The sequence below is a fragment of the Lactuca serriola genome, chromosome 5, assembly GCF_051521515.1.
Source record: "Lactuca serriola cultivar US96UC23 chromosome 5, Lser_US96UC23_V15, whole genome shotgun sequence".
Classification (NCBI taxonomy): Eukaryota; Viridiplantae; Streptophyta; class Magnoliopsida; order Asterales; family Asteraceae; genus Lactuca; species Lactuca serriola.
In genome coordinates, this window is record NC_136412.1 from 246,054,694 (window position 1) to 246,078,397 (window position 23,704).

A 23,704-nucleotide genomic window follows, 5' to 3' on the forward strand; every position below is an offset into this window, starting at 1 on the left:
TATATATATATATATATATATATATATATATATATATATATATATATATATGGAAAAGTGAATATACCCTTAAGGGTATATAAGCTTAGGTACCCGAACACACCATAATAAGTCGTTTTGTTTGATATATTCATTATAATGTTCTTAAACTTCAACCCTAAGTTGATTATTTTCAAGATATTCGAAATTTCCGTATTATTTTTCTCTTAAATCACATCTTTTTGCCGAACACCTATTAGGCTATATATATTGTAGATGAAAATGAAAATTATGTAAGAAAAAGATAAATGTTTAATTTACAAAAATCTTGGAAGTAAATCAAGTTAGAAGTTAAACTATAAGAATATTAGACAATTAGAATGTATTATATGATACAAAACAACGTATTATGGTGAGTTTGGGTACGTAAGCTTATATACCCTTAAGAGTATATTCACTTTTCCCATATATATATATATATATATATATATATATATATATATATATATATATATATATATATATATATATATATATATATATATATATATATTTGAGCCCTTGTTTTATGTTTGAATAGTCCAATATTTTTAGGGTATGATCCAATATGCATATATAGCCCAATAAATTTTAAATTAAAAAAAAAATTAATGTGAATGAAGAATACTATCACAGCAGCGCATGTTCATTGTTCAACAATACCAATTGCCCACTTGCCCATGCAGGTATCTTAATTAATAATTTTTGTTAATTTTATTAACCTTAAGTATTTGATTGTTAATCGTTGGCAAATGACAACTATTTTATTAATATCGAATCTGTGAGTTTTTTTTTGTTGTTTTGATTGTTTTATTCATGATTTTTAATAAGCTTTTTTTATTGTTTATAATTTCAATTTGAATTGATTATTTGATTGTTGTTCATTTGTTTGGGTATTTGATTGTTGTTTATGAATTGTTGTTTGTTTTAGAAATTAAAATCAAGAATGTCTTTATTCAAGTTTTTTGGAAAGAGTGATAAAAAAGTAATAGAATAAGATAATGAACAACATAATCATATGAGAGTTGACTTAAGTTTACTACCCGTTGACCCGACAGAACGTCCGCCTGTGGAATATTATCATGTGAATCAAAAATATAAAATTAAAAGAGCATGCTTACAAAAAGGACCTTTCTAACCTCAAAACTATAAGTTTCCACAACGTGTTTTTGGAGGTAAACAACGAAGATTTAATATATTTTGGTTTGATGGCAATAAATATTGGTTAGAATATAGTATAAAACAAAATCTTGCATTTTGTTTATGTTGTTATCTATTTAAATCCGACATACCAAACCAAGGTGGATCGGATCATTTTGTGAAATCTGGTTTCAAAGCTTGGAATAGGAAATCAGGACTAGATGATCATAAAGCTAGAACTCCACACAATATTGCTGTCCAAAAGTGTCAAAAATTTGATGAACCAAAGACCATCCATAACTACTTTTGAGAAACAAACCACTTTGCAAGAAAAAGAATATCGTATTCGTTTGAATGCTTCAATTGATTGTGTTAGATTCTTATTGCGTCAAGGATTGACATTTCGTGGTCATGACGAGACTGATGGTTCAGATAATAAAAGTAACTTTCTTGAACTTTTACAATGGTTAGATGATCGATGTGATGTGGTAGATCGTGTTGTGTTAAAGAGTGCTCCAAAAAAAAAAAATACACAATTGAAATGCAGTGATATCCAGAAAGATATCGTGCAGGCATGTTCAGATGTAGTTATAAATGTTATTATGGAAGACCTTGGAAAAGATTTTTTGCAATTTTAGTAGATGAGTCACATGATGTTTCTTGTAAAGAACAATTGGCATTAGTATCGAGGTTTGTAAATAAAAAAGGAGAAGTTGTAGAAATGTTTGTTGGCCTTAGACATGTCAGTGGCACTTCAACTTTGACAATAAAGGAAACCATTTATGATATGCTGTCAAAGTGGAATTTGAATAATACTAGCATTAGGGGCAATGCTATGATGGTGCTAGTAACATGAGTGGTGCATTTAATGGATTGAAGACTTTGATTATGAATGAAACAAAATCTGCATATTTTATTCATTGTTTTGATCACCAATTACAGTTAGCCCTAGTGTTTGTTGCAAAAAATCACACGAAGGTTAATGATTTCTTTGATGCGGTTTCTCGGCTATTAAACATTAATGGATCTTCCTACAAGCGACGAGATAATTTAAGAATAAAACAAGAAAATAAAGTTATGGAAGCCTTGGTTGAAGGTTTGCTTTTATAATTATACTAGATTTATTATTAAAATATTTTGTAGTTGTATTATTCTAATTAAACTTTATATGTTAAATTTTAAGTAAGCTTGAGAGTGGTACCGGTTTGAACCAAGAAATGGATATCAAACGACCATCTGATACTCAATGGGGTTCTCATTTTTCATCTCTATTGAATATCAAGAACATATATTCTTCCATTTGTGAAGTACTTGAAGACCTTGGTAAAGATAATAGTGATCGTGATCGTAAAGCTGAAGCAATTTGCATCTTAAGGTTATTAAAGTCCTTTGATTTTGTGTTTTGTCTACACTTGATGGTTGATATCTTGTGAGTCACAAATCATTTGAATACAACATTACAAAGAAAAGACCAAGATATCGTAAATGCCATGAATCAAGTAAGCAGCTCTAAAAAGCGATTCAAGAAATTAGAGATGTAGGATGGGAACCACTTTTAGGGAATGTTACTTTGTTTTGCAATAAACATGATGTTAGAATCGTGGATATGGAAGATGAATATTATGATGGATTCAGTTGTCGAAGAGGTTCACAGGTAGGTAACGTTTGATATTATCAACTTGATTTATTTATTGTGTTTTGTAATCAGCTTATTAAAGATTCATTTTTTTTAGGTAATCATCGCTTTAATGAAGCCAATACGAAATTACTTCTTTGCATGGCTTGTTTGTGCCCGCGTGAGTCTTTTAAAGCCTTTGATTTGGATAAACTAATGGAAATGGCTACACTTTATAAGGAAGAATTTCGAACAGAATATGATCTTCAAGTTCTTGAAGTTGAATTTAAAAATTACATTAAGGATGTACGAGAAGATGAACGATTTAATCAATTGAAGAGCATTGGAGAATTTGTCAAAAAGATGGTTGATGGAAAAAAGCATATAATATATCTTAAGGTTTACCTTCTCTTGAAACTTGCATTGATTTTACCCGTTGCAACAACGAGTGTGGAACGTGCATTTTCAGTAATGAAGTTGGTAAAGACTGATGTACGCAACAAAATGGGTGATCAATTTTTAAGTGATAGTTTGGTGTCATATATTGAAAAAAATGTTTTAGATAGTATTAGTAATGATACAACTGTGAAATTATATCAAGCTATAAGACCTCGTCGGGTACAATTGTAAAAACTTTTTTTTTTTTGCTTTTACGACTCAATCCGATTCGAACCCACAATAATATTTTTTTTTTAGTATTTTTCTTCTTTTATTGGTTTCTTTAAAAAGGGAACCATATGGTTTTACGTTCTAAACTCGCTACTGCCGGTTCCGATGCTCATCCTTAAAAACAAGTGACATTTTGATGAAGTGGTAATGTGGTGGTGGTGTGCACACCACCTTTGTCTTGATGCGAGATGTGGGGTGCAACACATGAGGCCATACATTTTTTTGCCAAATCATGTCTTTTTTTTTTTTATCTCTCTCTCTCTCTCTCTTAACATTTAATTAATTAAATAAATATCTTTTTGATTATGTAATTATTAAATAAGAGGTTAGAATGATATGGAGTGGCTGATATTTTATAATGGTATGATGATGGTATGACACTAATATGACAATATTATTGTTGTGGTGGTATTGTCAATTGTGAGTTTTTAAATTTCGACCGTTACAAGAAGGGAATATGACTTATTAAGGTAATTAACTTTTCGGTATGTTTACATATGGGTAACTATCTTTTTTTTGTACACATGTAGGTAACAAACTTGTTGGAAATGTTTACATATGACCATTATGATATGCTATAACAGGTTAAATCCTAGATGTGAACGCTTTCAACAAGTTCGTTATCTAGATGTGTACAAAAAAATAGTTACTCAAATATGAACAAAACCAAAAGTAAAAATTAAATTACACGAATGGTCTCTGTGGTTTGGGGGAATTTGTGTTTTTGGTCCCTAACTTATTTTTTTAACTTGGATGGTCCCTACTGTTTATTTTTGATGCGCGTTTGGTCCCTGCATTACCTAAAAAGACTATTGTTCCCTTATTAATTTATTTTTTAATTAATTTTCTTATTTATGTATTTATTTTTTACATATTTAAAAAAATTAATAGACCACACATATTTATATCTCCTCGGATGATCGCTACTGTTTATTTTTTAATTAATTTAATTTTTAAACTCGGATGGTCTTTACTGTTTAATTTTGTTACGAACTTGGTCTCTGTCTTACCTAAAAAGACTATTGTGTCCTTATTAATTTTTTTAATTAATTTTCTTGTTTATGTACTTATAAAAAATAAATACATAAATAAGAAAATTAATTAAAAAAATTAATAAGGGAAAAATAGTATTTTTAGGTAAGACAGAGACCAAACGCGTAACAAAAATAAACAGTAGGAATCATCCGAGTTAAAAAAATAAATTAATTAAAAATAAACAGTAGGGATCATCCGAGGAGATACAAATATGTGTGGTCTATTAATTTTTTTAAATATGTAAAAAAAATAAATACATAAATAAGAAAATTAATTAAAAAAATAAATTAATAAGGGCACAATAGTCTTTTTAGGTAAGACAGGGACCAAACGTGCAACAAAAATAAACAGTAGGGACCATCAAAGCTAAAAAAAAAAGTTAGCGACCAAAAACACAAATTCCCCCAAACCACAGGGACCATTCGTGTAATTTAATTTTTACTTTTCATTTTGTTCATATCTGAGTAACTATCTTTTTTTTGTACATATCTAGGTAACAAACTTGTTGAAAGCATTCACATCTAGAATTTAACCTGCTATAGCAGGTCATAATGGTTATATATGAACACTTACAACAAGTTTGTTACTTAGATATGTACAAAAAAAAGATAGTTACCCAGATGTGAACATACCGAAAAATTAATTACCTTAATAAGTCATGTTCCTTTGCAAGAAAAGAAAAGATCTTAACATATTGGTTCATGCCTTCATGGTCGCCCATCCAAGGGCCGACGGTTGACCCTGCAATCTATTTTTTTTTCCAACATTTTCCAGTTATTCTAATTTTCCGTATCATTTTCTAAAGACATGTTTTGTCCGATAAAAAACACTTTTGGCACTTAAAGACCCAATAGCAAATGAGATCACTTGAAATTGAGTTTCAACCATTTCGATTAAAAAAACCAACCATTTTCACCCTTTACAGAAAAAAAATAAAAAAATTAATGCGTTTTTTGTTGTAACAAGAATTAGGTTTGGAGTTTTGTATGGAATTGAGATTCAACCATTTCAATGAAAATCTTTGATAAAGGAATTCATTGGTTTTTGCTATTGATCAGCAAATACGTCCGTATGGTTATATTGAAATCAAAGGAAGTACTTATACAACCATTATATGTCGAAATATGAAAATCTTCCATAAATTGAAAATTTATGGAAGACTGTAAATTTTCAACTTTGGTTGTAATTGATATTAATAAACAAAGACTGTAATTTTTCAATTTCTGTATATAGTGAATAAAGAGTCGTACAAAGACAATTTTACAATGAGTGATTTTGTTGAGAATTTTACTAGCAATAAAACTAGAGGCTATGAGTCCAACGATTCAAGACCACAAGGACTTACAGTGGGCACCACCTGAACCCTAATCAATGGAGTCAGCCACATGGTTTTAAAGATGGATTCCACAATCTCATTGGTCAGAATCCTATCCAACATTTCCATCTTCAGATTTCACTTATCCTACCTGGCTCCATTCACATCTCCCTTTTGATTTCACTCCCACCCATATAACACGCCTTTCATTCTCCTCTTCTTCCATATTCAAAACCAACAAAAACACCAAAACCTTGATTACAGACTAACAATGGCAGCCGCTACATCCGCCGCAGTCTTAAACGGCCTCGGATCACCCTTCTTGACCGGCGGCAAGAGGAGCCACACCTTGTCAGCACCACTAAATGCCGCCACCAGTGCCACCTCCGCCCCTAGGCGCCTTGTCATTGCTGCCGCCGTCGCTCCCAAGAAATCTTGGATCCCCGCCGTAAAGGGTGGCGGCAATTTACTCGATCCCGAGTGGCTCGATGGCTCGTAAGTCTTTTTCTTATGTATTTTTTTTTTAAATAAATTAAAAAACCCACTTGATTTTCTCTCCGAGTATACTAAGATTTGTCCTTTGTGTATAACCGGTTCAAAACAGGCTCCCAGGTGACTTCGGGTTTGACCCGTTAGGTCTAGGCAAGGACCCGGCATTTCTAAAATGGTACAGAGAAGCTGAACTCATCCATGGCCGGTGGGCCATGGCTGCAGTCCTGGGCATCTTCGTGGGTCAGGCATGGAGCGGGATCCCATGGTTTGAAGCTGGAGCCGACCCGGGTGCCATTGCCCCGTTTTCATTCGGATCTCTTTTGGGCACCCAACTCCTACTCATGGGTTGGGTCGAGAGCAAGAGATGGGTCGACTTCTTCAACCCGGAATCACAATCGGTTGAGTGGGCCACCCCATGGTCCAAAACAGCTGAAAATTTCACCAACTACACTGGCGAACAAGGGTACCCAGGTGGCAAATTTTTCGACCCGTTGGGCTTTGCGGGTACGCTCCAGAACGGAGAATATGTCCCGGATACCGAAAAGCTTGATAGATTGAAGTTGGCTGAGATTAAGCATGCAAGGCTTGCTATGGTTGCTATGTTAATTTTTTACTTTGAAGCAGGACAAGGGAAAACACCACTAGGAGCTCTTGGATTGTAATTTGTAAATGAAAAAACTTGTTGTCTTATGGTGTATGGACTATGAAGCTTCTATATGATCATGTAACATGTAAATTAATCTAGAGAAATCCCAAAAAGAGCTTCCATTTTTCATATTTTTATGGGTTATTTGAAATGTTAATTCCTTTTTGGAGTAGTAAATGGTAATGAAAATGTCACTCGGTATTGCCCATGGCCATTAAGAATAAACCTTCGCATAGACTTCACCTTCACCTTCAACATATGCTTTTCCTTTCCATTTTTGCAATTCTAAACCTTTTTGATGCTTGATGAGTGTCATTCTCATTAATTACTAAAGCACCTTGTAAAATGTAAATTCAGCAAAGAAGAAACTGTCGCATGAGCCTCTGATTTCGAGCTCAGCATCACTAAACCACCAACTTGTGACATTGCCTGAGCTCAAAAGCAATCTACTGGGTTAATTAGGATAGCTAGCATATGGTAAACGCGAGTCTTTATTTTTGGTCAAATAACTTTGTCAAATTCGAACAAGCTATGTAAGAGTTTCTTCACTTTGCGTGTACATTCACAGGCTATGCATACATCTTTTTCATAATTCTACTGATATTTTATTCATTTACATAATTCTTTTACTTTGGTAAGACCCATAATAAGCTTTTTTTGTGAAAAAAGTTTACCATAAAAGAGATATTCGGAGGTTTTTGGTATGTGCTGAGTTGGCGACACACAAAAATACTTAGTCCATTGGCTTTCAGGAGAAAAGTCATTAAAGAAATAAAACTTTACCCATTAAATCTTAGGTTTTTTTATTTTATTTTATTTTATAAGTTACAACATTTATTTTTTTCGCTGTCATTTAATTACCCATGTATGTGATGATTTTTTAAAAATATTTTTTAATATCATTTATCCAAGCTGCTCTAAATAGGAAAAAAAGAAAAAGAAAAGAGGTCATAGAGTTTTTAAGAGCATTGGTTATGGACAAATAAATGTAACACTAATTTAATATCACCTCACATGCTACATAAACAATGATGTTATAAGGCTATCCGGAATAGGATAGAAACCCACACGTGGAAACTTAGGTGGCCTTCCAAAAGACTTGTCAATACCACCCCAAGGGCTGGTGGCTTGGGTGTGAAGTTGATGCAAAGACGGACGAAGACAACAAGTGAAATTGAAGATGTGCTAGTGAGATTGAAGATGTGTTAGATTCAAACTTTTTGTGGGTTGTGGGTTTGTAGTTCTCGGAAACAATTAAAAATAAAAAAATAAGAAAAAAAAAGATTTTCAATTTTAAATTAATCTCTACATATAAACACACTTTATACATATTTTTACACACAACAAACACACATTCTCTATAAAATGGATAATTTTTTATGTTCAATTTTCTATGTTTTCTATGTTTTTTTTGGTAATTTAGCTTTAATTTTCTATTTTTTATGTTTTTTTTATAAATATTTAGGTCTAATTTTTTATATTTTTTAATTAATGTAATGTGAATTTATTTAATATAAAATATTCATTTATGTTATAAATTGTGTTTTTTTATTTAATTTAATGTTAAAAAAATAAAAAAAAACTAAAAAAAGGAAATATTGTGTAGTGATAACAATTTCCAATGTTTAGTGGGTTGGTGGTAGAGCTAACGTGACGTTGAGGTAGCAACACTTTTCCGGTGGCTTAAATGTGACCACTTCCCATAACCTAATATGCTAATACCACACAAGTAAATGGTTTTCATGTTATAGCACCAATATTTTCCATGTCATATATATATATATATATATATATATATATATATATATATATATATATATATATATATATATATATATATATATATATATATTTTGGAGTTTTTTTCGTGTTTACTTTTTTTTTTCGTGTTTCTTTTTTTAATTAGTAAAGCAAAAATATTTTTATAAAACATAATATTAAAAAAAAACATACATAATTTTTAAAAACTAAAATTAATATTACAATAAGAAAAACGTTAGTTTTAAAAGATAACATTTTTTTTCTAGTCCTAATTAACCCAAATAACATTTAAATTAAACCTAAACCGATAACATTTTACTACTAATCATAATTAATAGGACTGTAAACGAACCGAACGAACACCAACAAGGCCTTGTTCATGTTCGTTCGTTTAAGTTAACCGAAGAATCGAACGAACACGAACGGATAAACGAACGAACTTTCTTGTTCATGTTCGTTTGTTTAACAAATTACATTGTTCATGCTCGTTTCTTTATGTCATGAACATGCTAAACGAACATAAACGGAAAAAGATAAACAAACACAATTGAACATATATATAAACATAAACGAACATATAATATAGTAATGTAAGACAAAACATAATTTTAACATATATGATAAACTTAAACAAACGAACATAAACGAACAACATAAATGAACGTTCATGAACATAAATAAACGAACGAGACTATTGTCCATGTTCGTTTGTTTAACTAAACAAACGAGAATTTGTGTTCCTATTTGTTCATTTATTAAATAAACGAACATTAACGAACTTCCAGTTGAATAGTTCACGAACGGTTCGCCGAACGTTCAGTTCTTTTACAACCTTACTAATTAACCCATATATGTCTTCTTAATTTGATCATTCATCACTTGTAGTACGCTAGATCTTGAAGGGCCAAACCCTCATCGCTAATCCGAAGAATTGACAACTGATAAGTCATTAGTTCTCTCTGTTTTTGCTTCTGCTTTTCCTGTGCATGCCTTTCTAGGAACTCCAAGTGGTGACATTTCAACTTTTTTTTTCTTTTTATAATAAATTATGCTCATCGAATTTCAATTTTATTTCCACCGTATCTCTTGCTTTCGCATCAATCTCCTCCGCATGCCTTGCAGCGCGCCTCACTTTGTCGCATATGGGCGGTCGCCGTGGTGGGGAGATCTCCTCGATATCATCCGATATCTCATCGGTGTTGGCGTTTAGGTTGATCTGAGTCCATGCGTCTAAGACATCAACAAAGCTCGAATTTCAAGACCTCTTGGATTGAACTTCCGACGATGTAGGAGTTTTATTCCACCTCGGATCCACTCGCAACAACTCCCATTACTTCTCGAACTCGGGTACATGTCCCATGTCGACTCGATATTGTTCTTTTGCAGATTGGAACAAATCGAAGTCATTTGCTTTGCTCTGTTGTTGCGCCCGAAGTCTGGTGTAAATACCATTGAGTTTTGTGCACTGCTTAGTTATTTGACTCCATTTGCTGCTTAGCATGTCCGTATTGCGATACAGTTTTTTCTTCAATAGAGCGTGGAATTTTTCGAGCACCGCTCACTAATAAGCACCTTTCTTCGTACCATTGCCGCAAAGTTTGTCTTTTGAAGTACTACACCATGTTGGCGTCAAAACATATTCCTCCTATGGTGTCCACCATTGTGGAACTTCCTTACTTTCCTTTTCAACCGCTATAGGTTTCCTTTTCCCTTTTCCTTTTGCTTTCCCTTTCCCTCTCCTACTACCTCCTGTTTGTGTTTCGACCGATGGTTATGTTGGAGGTGGTGGTTGTGTTGGAGGTGATGGTTGGGTGGTTGGTTATTGCATCGAAGAGAAAGTTGGGAAAAGATTTTGTTGCAAATTTGGGTTTTGGCCAAAAGGATTTTGTTGAAGGTAAGGTGAGTTAGAAAATTGCAGTGATGGTGAAGCGGGATTGAAAGAGGCTCTTTGGTATGGGATTTGTGGTGATCCTTGAGACGATAAAATGTTGAAAAAATTTTCGTAACCGACAAATCCGAGAGGTGAGGTTGTGTTTGGTTGTGTGTTTGAGTTTGATTGAGGGGTGTTTGAGTTTTGATCCATTTTTTGGTTGAGAAGAAAGTATAGATTTTATAAAATATAGAGAGAAGGAGAGAAAGGTGTAAAAAAATGGGTTAATATGTTGTATTTATATAAAAGTTAAAGGGTAAAAGTTTTTTTTATTTACAATTTGACCGTTTGACAATGGTTAATTGCACAACGTTCAATTTCTTCCCGTTTCACCCGATGGTAACGAAGACGAGATGCACCATAACGAGAGCAAGGGGTCATTGTTGAGCTCGTTACTACGATGTTATGACTTCTCCATGTTGGCCATAACGATGTTGAGAAGGCCCATACCGATCACTCTAAAGCCGAAGATTATAAAGGCACCTTCGTTACAAAAATCAGATGGCCTAACTTTTAACTTGAAGGGGCCGACAACGGAAATCTTGATGCAAAATACTAAAAAACTGAAAATTAATTGAGTCACTTGGAGCACAACCAAAATATAAATTGCACCTAAGATTAACACAACATTTAATTGCAGAACAAATAAAAATTCTCTAGCCTTGTGTTATTGACTCATAGGTCATAGTATAGGACACCATTGAAGTGTTTAATTGAAAAGAAATACTCCTAAATAAAAGATATTATACGGTTGTTATTTAGACCAATTTCAATTACACATAACTATAAATATTGAGATCATAAACTCGAAACACTCAACTACTCAAGAAAACATATTTGCAAAAGAACAACAATAATTTGCACACATGGCTACAAACATGAACATGAATTAAGTTTTAACCTCAACCATGACAACACCAATCATTATTGGCCATTTAGGTAAATGCCTAGGAAATTAAGTTGTCATTGATAATCACATTCTTGATCCTAACTGCTGAAACTCCTGGATTATACAATCACCCTACCCACCAAAAGAAATGGGAGCCTAAAAACAATAATAAAAAACCCCTAAACGAAATCCAACTCATAATTTAGAGAATGAGTTGGAATCTATGCCAAAAAACAACAAAGTAATGAAAAATTTAGTTTGCAAAAAAGGGAAGTACACTAAACCCTACAGCGGAGCAAAATCCAAATAATCAATTAGATAGGGTGTTACTACAAAAAAACCCTACATAATGGGACATGCGTGTGTGTGTTAAGGTAAATCCACACACATACTATATAGATAATGCATAAAAAGTACACAGAGTTCAAAATGTTGACATGAAAAATTACAAACTGGTGGGTTAAAATGTCACGAATCTCAGAGATGTTTGCATTAACTGGAATGAATATATGCCCTTCTTCATAGAGGTGGGAATTGATACGCTTTATGGTTTCTTAGATTCTGGAATTTTTTGTCTAAACCAAATTGAATTCAAGGCTGTCTAGACCAAACCAAAATCCGAATTACAATCCGTTTTGGTTTGGTTTGAAAACCAAGAAACCAAATTTGAAGATTAAATTTCTAATTTTTTTCAAACATTTTATGTGAAGTTTCAAATATAAATATCTAAAGATTCAAACATCAAATAAAAAATTCCAAGTGAAAATTAAATATAAAGTTCTTAACATATAATCAAACTCTCAAAAATAAATTGCATACTTCCAAACTTGTTGTTGCCAAATTTCCTCCATTTAAAGTTTAAACATCAATAATAGTTGTTTCCATTATTGATTGTTGGATGTATCAAATAGAAATACAACAAACACAAGTAAATAGATAATGTATAAAACTAGTTAAGAAACAACAAATAATGTATAAAAATGTTTATAGGAAAAAGAATTAATGATTACCAACTTACCATCGTCAAATTCCTTAAGATCTTTAATGTTTTCTTCCATATTTATCACAACATCACCTGAGCAGATCCAATCTTAACAACATATTAATGCTTGCACAAATTTAAGAGTTATTAATGCTTGCACAAATTTAAGAGTTAAAGAATTCCTAGATTGATCAAGTACCCTTCCGCCAGTACTCTAGATAAGATTTAGATGCCACAGTTGATATAGGAATATCTAACACATCACAAGCAAGAAACGACAGGATGGGAAAGAAACCACTTCTCTTCTTCCAACAACCCAAAACACTGAAGTCATCACTTAGAAAATATACATTATCTTCTTCGATGTCCTTTTTTCAAGTACCCATCTAATTCTGACTTAGCATTGTTCGCCACACCCGATTATGCTTTCTTCCTTTTCACTTCAACTAACATTTTCTATCTAAGTGATCTAATTGCGTCACAATACTACTAAACAAACCCACATCGTGAAAACTTTATGCAAAAATCTAGATGACTGAGAAGGCTAGATGAAGCAGTCTTTACATGTTGATCCGAATGAATCCTTTTATATTCATTAAAAAGCTCATACAACATATTCTTACACAATATAATAATTTTCTCTTCAACTTTATCACCATACACACTAGAAATAGTAACATAATTAAAACAAAGTACATCAATTAGTAAAAGCAAATGAATGATAAAATTAAGGCGATTGTCGTACCTAAGCTTTTCTGGTAACCTTCGTGATGGATAGTTCACCGGTCTGGGGGTTGCAAGAACAGAAAATAGTTAGAGCGATTACGGGGATGCCCCAAAACCTCTCCGATGTGAGGATTAGTATACTGAGAGATGAAGGTCTTTTAGTGATTTACGATAGCGTTTAAATTATATGCATGTGATAGAGTGAGTATGGTGTACCTTCCTTGTGGCTTACACCTACTCTTTATAAAACTAGAGGGTCGCCTTGTTCAATGGTCCAAGGTAGGAGGTACACATGAGAAAGTACAAAATGTTAGCAATTGGCGGGCTTCTCTAGTCCAAACCCAGAGTATATGTGAGTTTCACATAACAGGGTCGAGTAATAAGGTTGGCTTCAACGTTATCTTCTTTTAGAGTTAGTGGGACCATTCAATCCTACTTGTTTACGCAAATCAGGGATGCTCAATTGGCGGCCCTGAAGCCAGAAAATGTTGCGACCGAAGCACTACGTGGGATAGACAAGAATCTCGAAATCAAAGAGGATGGAGCTTATTATCTCATGAACTGAATTTGGATCCCAAAGTTTGGAGGGTTCAGAGACGTGGTCATGAACGAAGTGCAAAAAACAAGATATTCAGTCCATCTTGGTGCTAATAAAATGTACGTGGATCTGAAGCAACAATACTGGTGGCCAAACATGAAAGCAGAAATTGCCACTTATGTGAGGAAGTGCCTCACTTGTGCCAAGGTTAAAGTGGAATATCAGAAGCCCTAGGAATTGCTACAACAACCTATCATACCTGAGTGGAAATGGGAAAGGATAACCATGGACTTTATAACCAAATTACCTAAGACGACAGACGGTATGGATGCCAGCTGGGTGATTGTCGATCGGTTGACCAAGTCCGCCCATTTCCTGCCAATTAAAGAAAACTATAAGATGGAGAGACTAACCCGAATCTACATTAGGGAGGTGGTGAGACTTCATGGAGGGCCGATATCTATCATCTCTGACCGAGATAATAGATTCACCTCGCGATTCTGGCAGTCACTCCAAAAAGCAATGGGGACCCAACTTGATATGAGTACTGCCTACCACCCCTAAATCGACGGTCAAAGAGAGAGAACCATTCACACATTGGAAGATATGATCTGAGCTTGTGTGATAGATTTTGGCAAGACATGGGATAATCACTTGCCGCTAGTCGAATTCTCATACAACAACAACTATCATATAAGCATTAAGGTTGCTCCCTTTGAAGCTTTGTATGGCCGTAAATGCATATCACCTCTTTGTTGGGCTGAGGTGGGAGACGCTCAGCTGGCAAGAGGGAAAAAAACTGAACAACACTCTTACAGGTGCTGAAATCATTCGGGAAACAATGGAGAAAATAGTTCAAATCAGGGCACGACTCCAAGCATCGTGAGACTGACAAAAGAGCTATGCTGATAAAAGGCGAAAGCCTCTGGAGTTCAAAGTGGGTGATCGTGTGCTACTAAAAGTCTCTCCTTGGAAGGGGATGGTACGATTCGAAAAGCGGGGCAAGCTAAATCCACGATACATCGGACCATTCGAGATCCTCGTCAGGATCGGTCCGGTAGCCTACAGACTACAACTGCCCCCGTAGCTTAACAACGTACACCCACTATTCCACGTGTCAAATCTGAAAAAGTGCTTATCAGATGAAACCCTCGTTGTTCCCCTAGATGAGATTAAGGTGAACAAGAATCTCCTATTCGTCGAAGATCCGGTTGAAATCATGGACATAGAGGTAAAGTATACAAAACAAAACCGCATTCCAATTGTGAAGGTTCGATGGAACGTAAAGCGCGAACCGGAATTCACATTGGAACGCGAAGATCAAATGATGCGAAAGTACCCTCACCTTTTCTCTAGCTCTTAAGATCTGCTTTCAAAAGATTTTTTGGACAAAATTCCCTCTAACGGGGGGATGATGTCACAACTAGTATTTTAAGACTAGGAAATTCTATCAATGTGTAATTACTTTTGGTGAATTCTTGTAACCCTAAGTATTATGTTATACAAGTTATTCATTCAAAAACAACAATTCGAATCAAAAATCATCTGTGCAAGCTCTAAACCTAATTCAATACGCTGCATTCATCCAACTTTGAGCTTGAAACCCTACTTCCCAATTCAAACCTTTTATTGGACCAAGATTCTCTTATTGGGCCTAATGAGCCAGTAACCCATCAACTTGGTTCTTTTGGGCCAAAAAACCTTATTTGGTCCCTAATTGGACACACATTCATTAAGCAATAGTATTTTGGGCCATAAGACTCTCCACGGGCCTTATTGGGCCGAACACCACTCCTTTTGTCTCTATGGGTTGAAAACTCACTAACCACATTGGGTCGAAAACCCATCTCATTTACCCTTTTGGGCCGTAAACTCATATGTGGGCCCACATGGATCGAAAATCCCTAATGGGCCAATATAATATCAATTACACATAAATTTAAGCCCAATGTCTTTTTCTTTCCTTCCCTCTCCTAATTCTCGACCCTATATATGTTAAAATAAAAGTGTGGTACTAATCCATACTTGACACCTCATTAATGCATGGAGGTTATCCATGCAATTTAACCATCAAACATCTATGCACTTAGAGTCTAACCTCCATGTAATACCTATTTAACCCACTCTTTTCTCTCTCCCTCTACTTACGGCCGAAGACCCCTACACCCTCCTCACTTCATCCATATTTCAATCACAAAACTCTCTTAACTCCTTATCTCTCTAGGAACACCAAGAACTCCATATTCCTTCTTCAAAATTCATGATTTTATGTGTGTGCTTTCACGAAGATCACTTCAAGCTTTACATTTTTGGTAAGATCATATAAAATCAAGTTGATTTATTCCATTTTCTACTAGATCCTTTCCTCATAAACACTTTGTTTTCGTGATCATACTCTTAGAACTCTCTAGGATTCAAAAACTCATCTCAAAGAAGCATCCACGACCGAAAACACCTTCATTCTCTTTCATTTCTTCATAAAAGCTGATCAATCAACAAGGTGAGCTTCATACCCCTCCTTTTTCAAGATTTACTAACTTTTGGGGGAGAATACAAGTTGGTTTTGTGTTAAATCTAAGTATTTATGCATGTATGTGTGTATTTTTCATGTATATGTTGTGATTAAGCCATGAAGACATGATAAAATTTCATAAAAATCGAAATACCTACCAAATATCGGTGATGTTTGAAAAAGAAATCACTTGAAGTAACTCTACAAAATGTTGAAAAGGTTTAACACGCTAAAGTTACTAGAAAAGCAAAGAAATAATGCAAAAGGGCCATTTTTGACAATAAAGTTAAACAAGATGGACTTTTGGAGGCATTTTCGATTTAATTGACTTAAATTGATGATTTTCGGTTTTATTGGGCCTTATTTGTTAACATATGGTTTTATGGGCCCAAAAGTGTCATTTTTCATAAAAGAGGGCCTTAAATGAAAATATATGGTTAATTTGGGCCTAAAGTGTAATTTTTTCATAAAAATGGGCTTTATTTGGAAACCCACGGTTTCATGGACTAAAAATGTCATTTTTACCAAAAATGGGCCTTTATTGTAAATTCTCAACTTAATGGGCCAAAAATGTTATTTTTAACAAACATGGGCCTTTATTGTAAATTCCCAGCTTAATGGGCCAAAAATATCATTTTATAAAAAACGGGCCTCAAGTACCTATTTACATGCTTGTTGGGCGTTATATACTCATTTCATGACTATTGGGCCTTACATACTCATTACATGATTATTGGGCCTGTTATACTAAATTTCGTGTTTATGAGCCTCACGACACATTCTATGTTAATTGGGCTGATAACAATAACCACTTGACGTTTTGATAAAAACAAATAGTATTTTCATCACCAATGTTTTGTAATAAAAAATACATGCTTGAAACATTACTTAAAGTGTTAAACAACGTGACACACTATTCATGTAGATTTAGTTAAGGCTCTTGTGAGACACGCCTTCATTTGTATCTATCTAGTGTACATCCTAAGTCTTGTAGTTATAACCAGAGTCTCCTGGAGGAACAACGAGAATGTATGTATAGATCTATACAGGGTTGACCCCCCCGCACCTGAGCTGTTCGCTACAGCTAGACGGGCTAGTCTAGGGTGACAAATGTCTTACCTAACACGACGCCTGAAGAACTTCATGACAGGCATATCAGTCATATCAAACATGGTTATAGTGACTCACATAGAGAATAACAAACAAATAAATTTACGGAATACATATACCCTTTGATGATACAAAGTATGTACTATACATTTTCATTACTCGGGTCTTAGGGTTAAGACCATATCTTCTTTTTATATATTCAAAAAATATAGGATTTTCTGGGAACTCTCTTTATACATTATCAAACAAGAACACGCATGCTCTAATACAAGATTTGAAACAAAACTTACAAACCATTTTTACAGAAAATATCGGATTTTCCGGTGTTTACAAAATGATACAAAATTTTCATACAAACATGCTTATGAATTCACCAACATTATATATGTTGACGTTTTCAAAATAACTTGTATTCTTAGGGACTCGTTAAGCAGGTCGGTCACCAAGAACATCTGGACTCATGTCGTATTTTGCTTCCATCATACATTTAATATTTTGGCATGTAATTTTTGTGAAACAAATACAATGATGTAAACCATGTATGTTGTAATATTGAATGTATGGTGATGATGTTGTCTATGATTCATTTATATACACTGTGATGATATTACAAGATGAAGTCACCTGCCCCCGGATGTTTCTGCCGTTCTGGTTCGGGGTTGTGAGATTTGTAGTTGGATATGCTGCAAATAATGCTAAATGACCTTGTTTGTTGTGCGATACTGGAAGATTGGTTTCACTCATTGCCGTTAAGGATGAACAATTTGTATCAAATCCCGATCCGGTACCGGTACGTGTACCGAGCCATACCGAATATGAAAATATGGGAAGGTACTCAGTACTCCAAAATTACGAAATTCGGGATTCTGTACCATCAGAATCGGTACTAGTACCGAAAACCGGTATCGTTAATTCGATACGGTACTGGGATTGACTTTAGATCAAATTCGATACTCGGGAAATCATGAACGGTACGGGTTGGTAACGGTTTCGTCCCACGCTCATCCCTAATTATCGTCACGAAATGAAAACGAAGGAAACGAGGGGAGTGATGACGACGAGTAGCTTCTTTTATAGGATTTATGAAATGTTTTGTTTGGATTGGTATTTTGGATATATTGCACTCTGCTTGGATGAATATTTTGGACCGGATGTCTATAGATTAATATTTTGGATTAGATATAGTATTAAGTGTGGTTAATGTTTCAAACTATTTTTCTGCAAAATTAAGTTTTGTAGTAGTTTTTATACATGTTATATTGTTTTTTATAATTTTAATGTTAAATAACAAAAAATAAAGAAAATATTTTAGCGGCGACACCTTTAGCGACAACTGTAAGCATTAGCGGCGACGTAACATTTGCAGCATCGTTTTGATGACGACAGGTCGCCGCTAAGTGTTTTAGCGGCGACAAACCTGCCTTTTAGCAGTGATGCCTATCGCCGCTAATGCTTGTGTTTCTTATAGTGTAATGTTTATATCTAATGGCTTTAATTGAAATCTGCATCGCAAATTACATTCCTTTGTAAACCAAAGCCACCATCATTTATTGCCATAATTTTATTGATGTGTACCATGAATCCTAGAAATCTATGATTGAGATTGATATCATTTTTTTATGACAAAGTTGCTTTTAGGGTTTGATTTTTTTTGAACCGGCAAATATAAATATATTCCTAAAGTAACACCTAATTCCATTTATGTCCACAACAGGACTTGAACCCTCAACTTTAAAGAGGAAGGATGCTACCTAATACCGGTGGGCTAGAAACCCTTTTGTTTTTTGGGTGTGCTCATGCACTCCATGTTTCTTTCATTTCATATCAATATGATGGTATCTTTATCTAGGGTGTTAGTGATTTCGGCCGGTCCTATATAAATGTGTGGACCTATGCTCCTACCTCCTAATAGATCTTGGACGAATGTTATACATTGTGACATCCCCAAAATCACGGTCAGAAAAGACCGGTTTCATTTATGCTTTTAAAATAGTTTCAGAGTAAATCCATTGATTTAAAAGAGTTTCGGAATTTGTTCTCAAAACAAAATATGATAAAATAAAGTTTATCAAAGCATTTCATCAAGAGATGCATTTTCATTATATAACAATATTCGGGATGTCATGTTCCGATAAACAGACTAAAAGCATAAACAGCAAAAGATAGACCATACAACAGTTACATATAACAAGTGGTCTAATATCAAAAGATCTTGATAAGTCATCAAACTTATGCTCTCGCGCCACTACCTGTAATACAACAAAAGTGAGTGGGTCAGGCTTAGGAGCCTGGTGAGCATATAAGGTTTTCAACCCACAATAAATAATTATATTTAATTTCACCAACAATCCAACAATAACCCGATTACCCATTCCCGTTATCCTCACTTTACATCCCTAAAACAACATCTATTATAAGGGACCTAATCTAGGGATTTCATCGGGACGGACATTACTGCTTTGGGGTTTCCTCAACAGTAGATGTCCTAAAGGCAACCATGAGGGGGATAGAGTACACCGGTGAACACATCATTCACAACACCTACAGGTTATGAGCCTGCTAGCGTTCCATAGGACTGTCTAGAAAGAGTCTGTGGTCGTTATCCATACTCCGCTGAATAACTAGATCAACAACAACAACATCGAGGCCTCTCATATGTTTATCACACATCAACTATCTACCCATGTTCTACCCAACATATTAGTAGATAAAAATATATATTTTTATACATAGTTTAAAACCTGTATAATATTCTCATTCAATACATATTCCAAACAACAGACGAGACACATACACATAACATGTATTTCATAGAGAATAAATCATATCTATGAGATAGAAGAAAGTGAATATACATTCACACATATAACAACAAAATATACACATAACACGTATTTCGTATAAAATACTTCATAATTAGGCGTTAGAAGAAAGTAACTATACACTCACTTGATCAGAAGATGATCGGACAACACTACGACTTGTAGAAGTAGTATTCTTCGGTAGATCTGGAATATCTTCACAAAAAATGGCTTCTCGCAGGCAGAGCTTCGGCTCGGGAATTGCACTTCTTGGGATCTTCGGGGCTTCGGGACTTGCTTCGGGGCTTGGGATTAATATCAGGGCTTCGGGATATTTCTTGCACGAAAAACAAGGTAAAACGGGAGAGAGAGAAGTGAAAAGGAGCAAAAAGGTCGGCTGTCCTCGCACCCTTTTATAGGGGCCGGAACCCTCGCATTACGCTGGGTGTAATGCTCAGCTACGCGGGGCGTAGCGCCAAAAACGTCACTGCTTACGTCGTCGGAGCACTCGAGTCCGAGGTGATTCATGCACTGGGGTACGCTGGGTGTACTCAACTACGCTGGGCGTAGTGTGGATCAGATCGGTGACTCCTTCGGATATCCATCCGAATTAAAGATTAAATAATAAATATTAATTATATAAAAACTTCAAAAATGCATATCTTCTTCATACGAACTCCGTTTTCTACGTTCTTTATATCCACGCGTAGGTGAGACTACGCTCTACAACTTTCGTTTAGACTCCGTCGGCAAATTTTGGCTTTATTTTTATTATTTATTTTTAGTATGCCGGGATAGGAAAACTACGTTATAAATTCATAACTTCTTCATCTAACGTCTGTTTTCGTCTGTCTTTTCAGCATTGCACTACCATCAACGAGATCTTCGATTCTCGTTTAGATTGTTTCGACCAACAATCACTTGATCTCGAATTTGAGTTTCGGGTTGCATACTGCTAAGCTGAAACTTAGAAAAATCATAACTTCCTCATACGAAGTCAGATTTGGGCATTATTTTTATGCACGCTCTCGGTTTAACGAACTCTATACAATTCGTTTAGATGACTAGGGCTAAATATCACTCTAACGTAAATTCACTTTTTATGTCATTCAGTGTCGTGCCGGTTCTGTCGTGAAACTTTGACAAATCATAACTTCTTCATTATAACTCGCATTTCGGCATTCTTTATATATATATATATATATATATATATATATATATATATATATATATATATATATATATATATATATATATATATTCGGAAACCTCGTTTCAACTACTACAACATTATCCACAGATATTGGCTTTATCTAATATTTCATTTTGACGCTTATTTTCATACTTAATTCAATTAAGTCACACAGTTAAGCACAAAACACATAATACTAAAATGATACACTTATATAATTTCAAAACGGGTTACAAAGTTTAACCTAGACTATTACATCAACATTAATGACAAGCCCAGAAACACTAGCGTTACATACATGTAGATTGATGTATTTTTATAGATACTTATAAAGCTAGCATTTACTCGTGCATTTGAAATGTCCATAAAAATTTGCAAACACCTCATGCATTTGAAACCTCATATTTTAATGAATACCATTCAAAAGTCTCTTAATAATAATGATTAACAATTCAAAGGTTTTATATGAATACTCTACTATAAAAAGGTCAATCTTTTTAGTAGACACACAAATACAATTCACATACAAAATTCACAAAGATAACAAGTTTAAAGTTTTTTGTGTTGGTTTGAGGGCTTTGAACATTTTTTCGAGCCATGTTATTATGTTGAAGTTTTTTTAATTTGTAAGTTTGTTATATACTAATTCCTTTTTGTATTTTCTTGATTTAAGTATTCTTTTAAGAATATCATTGTATGTTGTGGTTGAAATTTTAATGTAAATTAAATTAGATTCATGTTATAGATCATATGTTAGGGAAGATGATATATATAATATTTAATTAACTATTTTATTGTAGCACCTGATTCCTGGTATGTATTCGTGATTACTAAATCTCTTTATTTTGCATAATTAGCCTTGGACTCGGCGAGTTGAGGGACTGACTCGCCGAGTAGAAGCGGGTCTAGACGCGGGATCTACTCGGTCTACTCGGCGAGTAGGTCCGATGGACTCGGCGAGTAGGTCCGATGGACTCGGCGAGTAGACCCTGTTTGGACTTAAACCCTAACCCGGGTGTTTGCACCCTATTTAATCGATCTAACCCAGCCTCCACTTCCCTTAGCACTCCCAGAGACCTATAGAACGAAACCCTAGCCTCCTTTGTGTCCTTGTGGGTGATTGTTATCATTTTGAAGGTGATTTGGGGCTTGGGAGAAGAAGGAGAAGATTGAAGAGTACAAGAAGGGAAGAAGATCCGGAATCTACTCTGTGAAAGGCTTCTATTCAGGTAGAAAAGACCCTAACTTGATCTTTAGCTCGTTAGTCCCCTTTTGTCCCTAAGAAAAGAGGTTTAAAGCCCTAAAAACCTAAACCTCTATGTGTTTGTGGCTAATGTTCTGCAAGAACTTCGGATGTGGACCTTTTGGACTTCATAGTAGCATAAAGTCTCTGTGGTTGAGGTAGTGGAAGTCCCCAATGAGCATAGGACCTCTTGTATAGCTTGGAAGTGCATGTTTGAGCTCATAGGGTCATGCATGCACGTAAAGTTTACAACTTTACGTGGTAAATGAACCCTAGGACCATGGATCTATGGTCTGGAAGTGTTGCATGTCCCAGATCTGGCCTACTCAGGAAGTGGGTCGGAGGACTCGGCGAGTCCCAAGGTGGAACTCGGCGAGTTCTATGAAGATGGTCGTCGACTCGGCGAGTTGGATGAACAAACTCGACGAGTCCTATGAAGATTGCCTGGAACTCGCCGAGTAGTTCTTCAAACTCGGCGAGTAATATGAAATCCACAGAACACGAGGGGTTTAAGCGTCAAAGGCTCAGCCCTTCGTACCTGTGCACGGAATTAACCGTATTATGTAGTCTCGAAACCCCCAAACCCTCGAATGGGGTGTTTTGGTGTGGATTGGAAGCAAGCAGAAAACCTGCTCGAGGAACTCGGCGAGTTGCTCGCAGGACTCGGCGAGTTGGTACTCGAGTCGGCCCCAAAGTCCCGGATAGCGAGTCAGGGATGACTCAGTGAGTGAAAGAGGGACCTGGTGAGTGGGACCGGATCAGTGAGGGATGGACTCGACGAGTTGCTCTCTGGACTCGGCGAGTCCAGCCAACTGGAAGTTGACTTTGACCTGATCTTTGACTTGGTGAGGGGTAAAAGGGTCATTTTACCCTAAGAACATCTAGCGTGTCTGACTGATCGTATTGTGGGAATTGCAGCCGGAGGGTTTCCGGAGCAGCAGCAGCAGTAGTAGGTGATCAATTCCCACACAGACCGACAGCTATTTCGAAGTGAGTTTCCTTTCCAGTAGGAACGGGTCTAAGGCACCAAGGCCGACCCGTGTAGACGAGATGCTAGTGCTAGAGTGTGGGCCGAGCCCGTATCTCTGGG

At 35.2% G+C, this 23,704-nt stretch overlaps 2 protein-coding genes across 2 annotated transcripts; both read left to right on the forward strand.

The window, feature by feature from the left end:
* The first annotated feature begins 1,379 nt into the window (after window positions 1-1,379).
* On the forward strand, window positions 1,380-3,403 carry LOC145050339 (uncharacterized). Its single transcript, XM_078998606.1, has 4 exons — window positions 1,380-1,624; window positions 2,342-2,533; window positions 2,755-2,812; window positions 2,867-3,403. The coding sequence occupies exons 1-4, from the start codon at window positions 1,380-1,382 to the stop codon at window positions 3,401-3,403; spliced, it is 1,032 nt and encodes a 343-aa protein (XP_078854732.1).
* A 2,592-nt stretch (window positions 3,404-5,995) lies between these two features.
* LOC145053913 (chlorophyll a-b binding protein CP24 10A, chloroplastic-like) lies at window positions 5,996-7,061 on the forward strand. Its single transcript, XM_079002032.1, has 2 exons — window positions 5,996-6,287; window positions 6,397-7,061. Exons 1-2 carry the CDS (start codon window positions 6,064-6,066, stop codon window positions 6,944-6,946), a joined length of 774 nt encoding a protein of 257 aa, XP_078858158.1. The 5' UTR covers window positions 5,996-6,063; the 3' UTR covers window positions 6,947-7,061.
* Window positions 7,062-23,704: the final 16,643 nt, after the last annotated feature.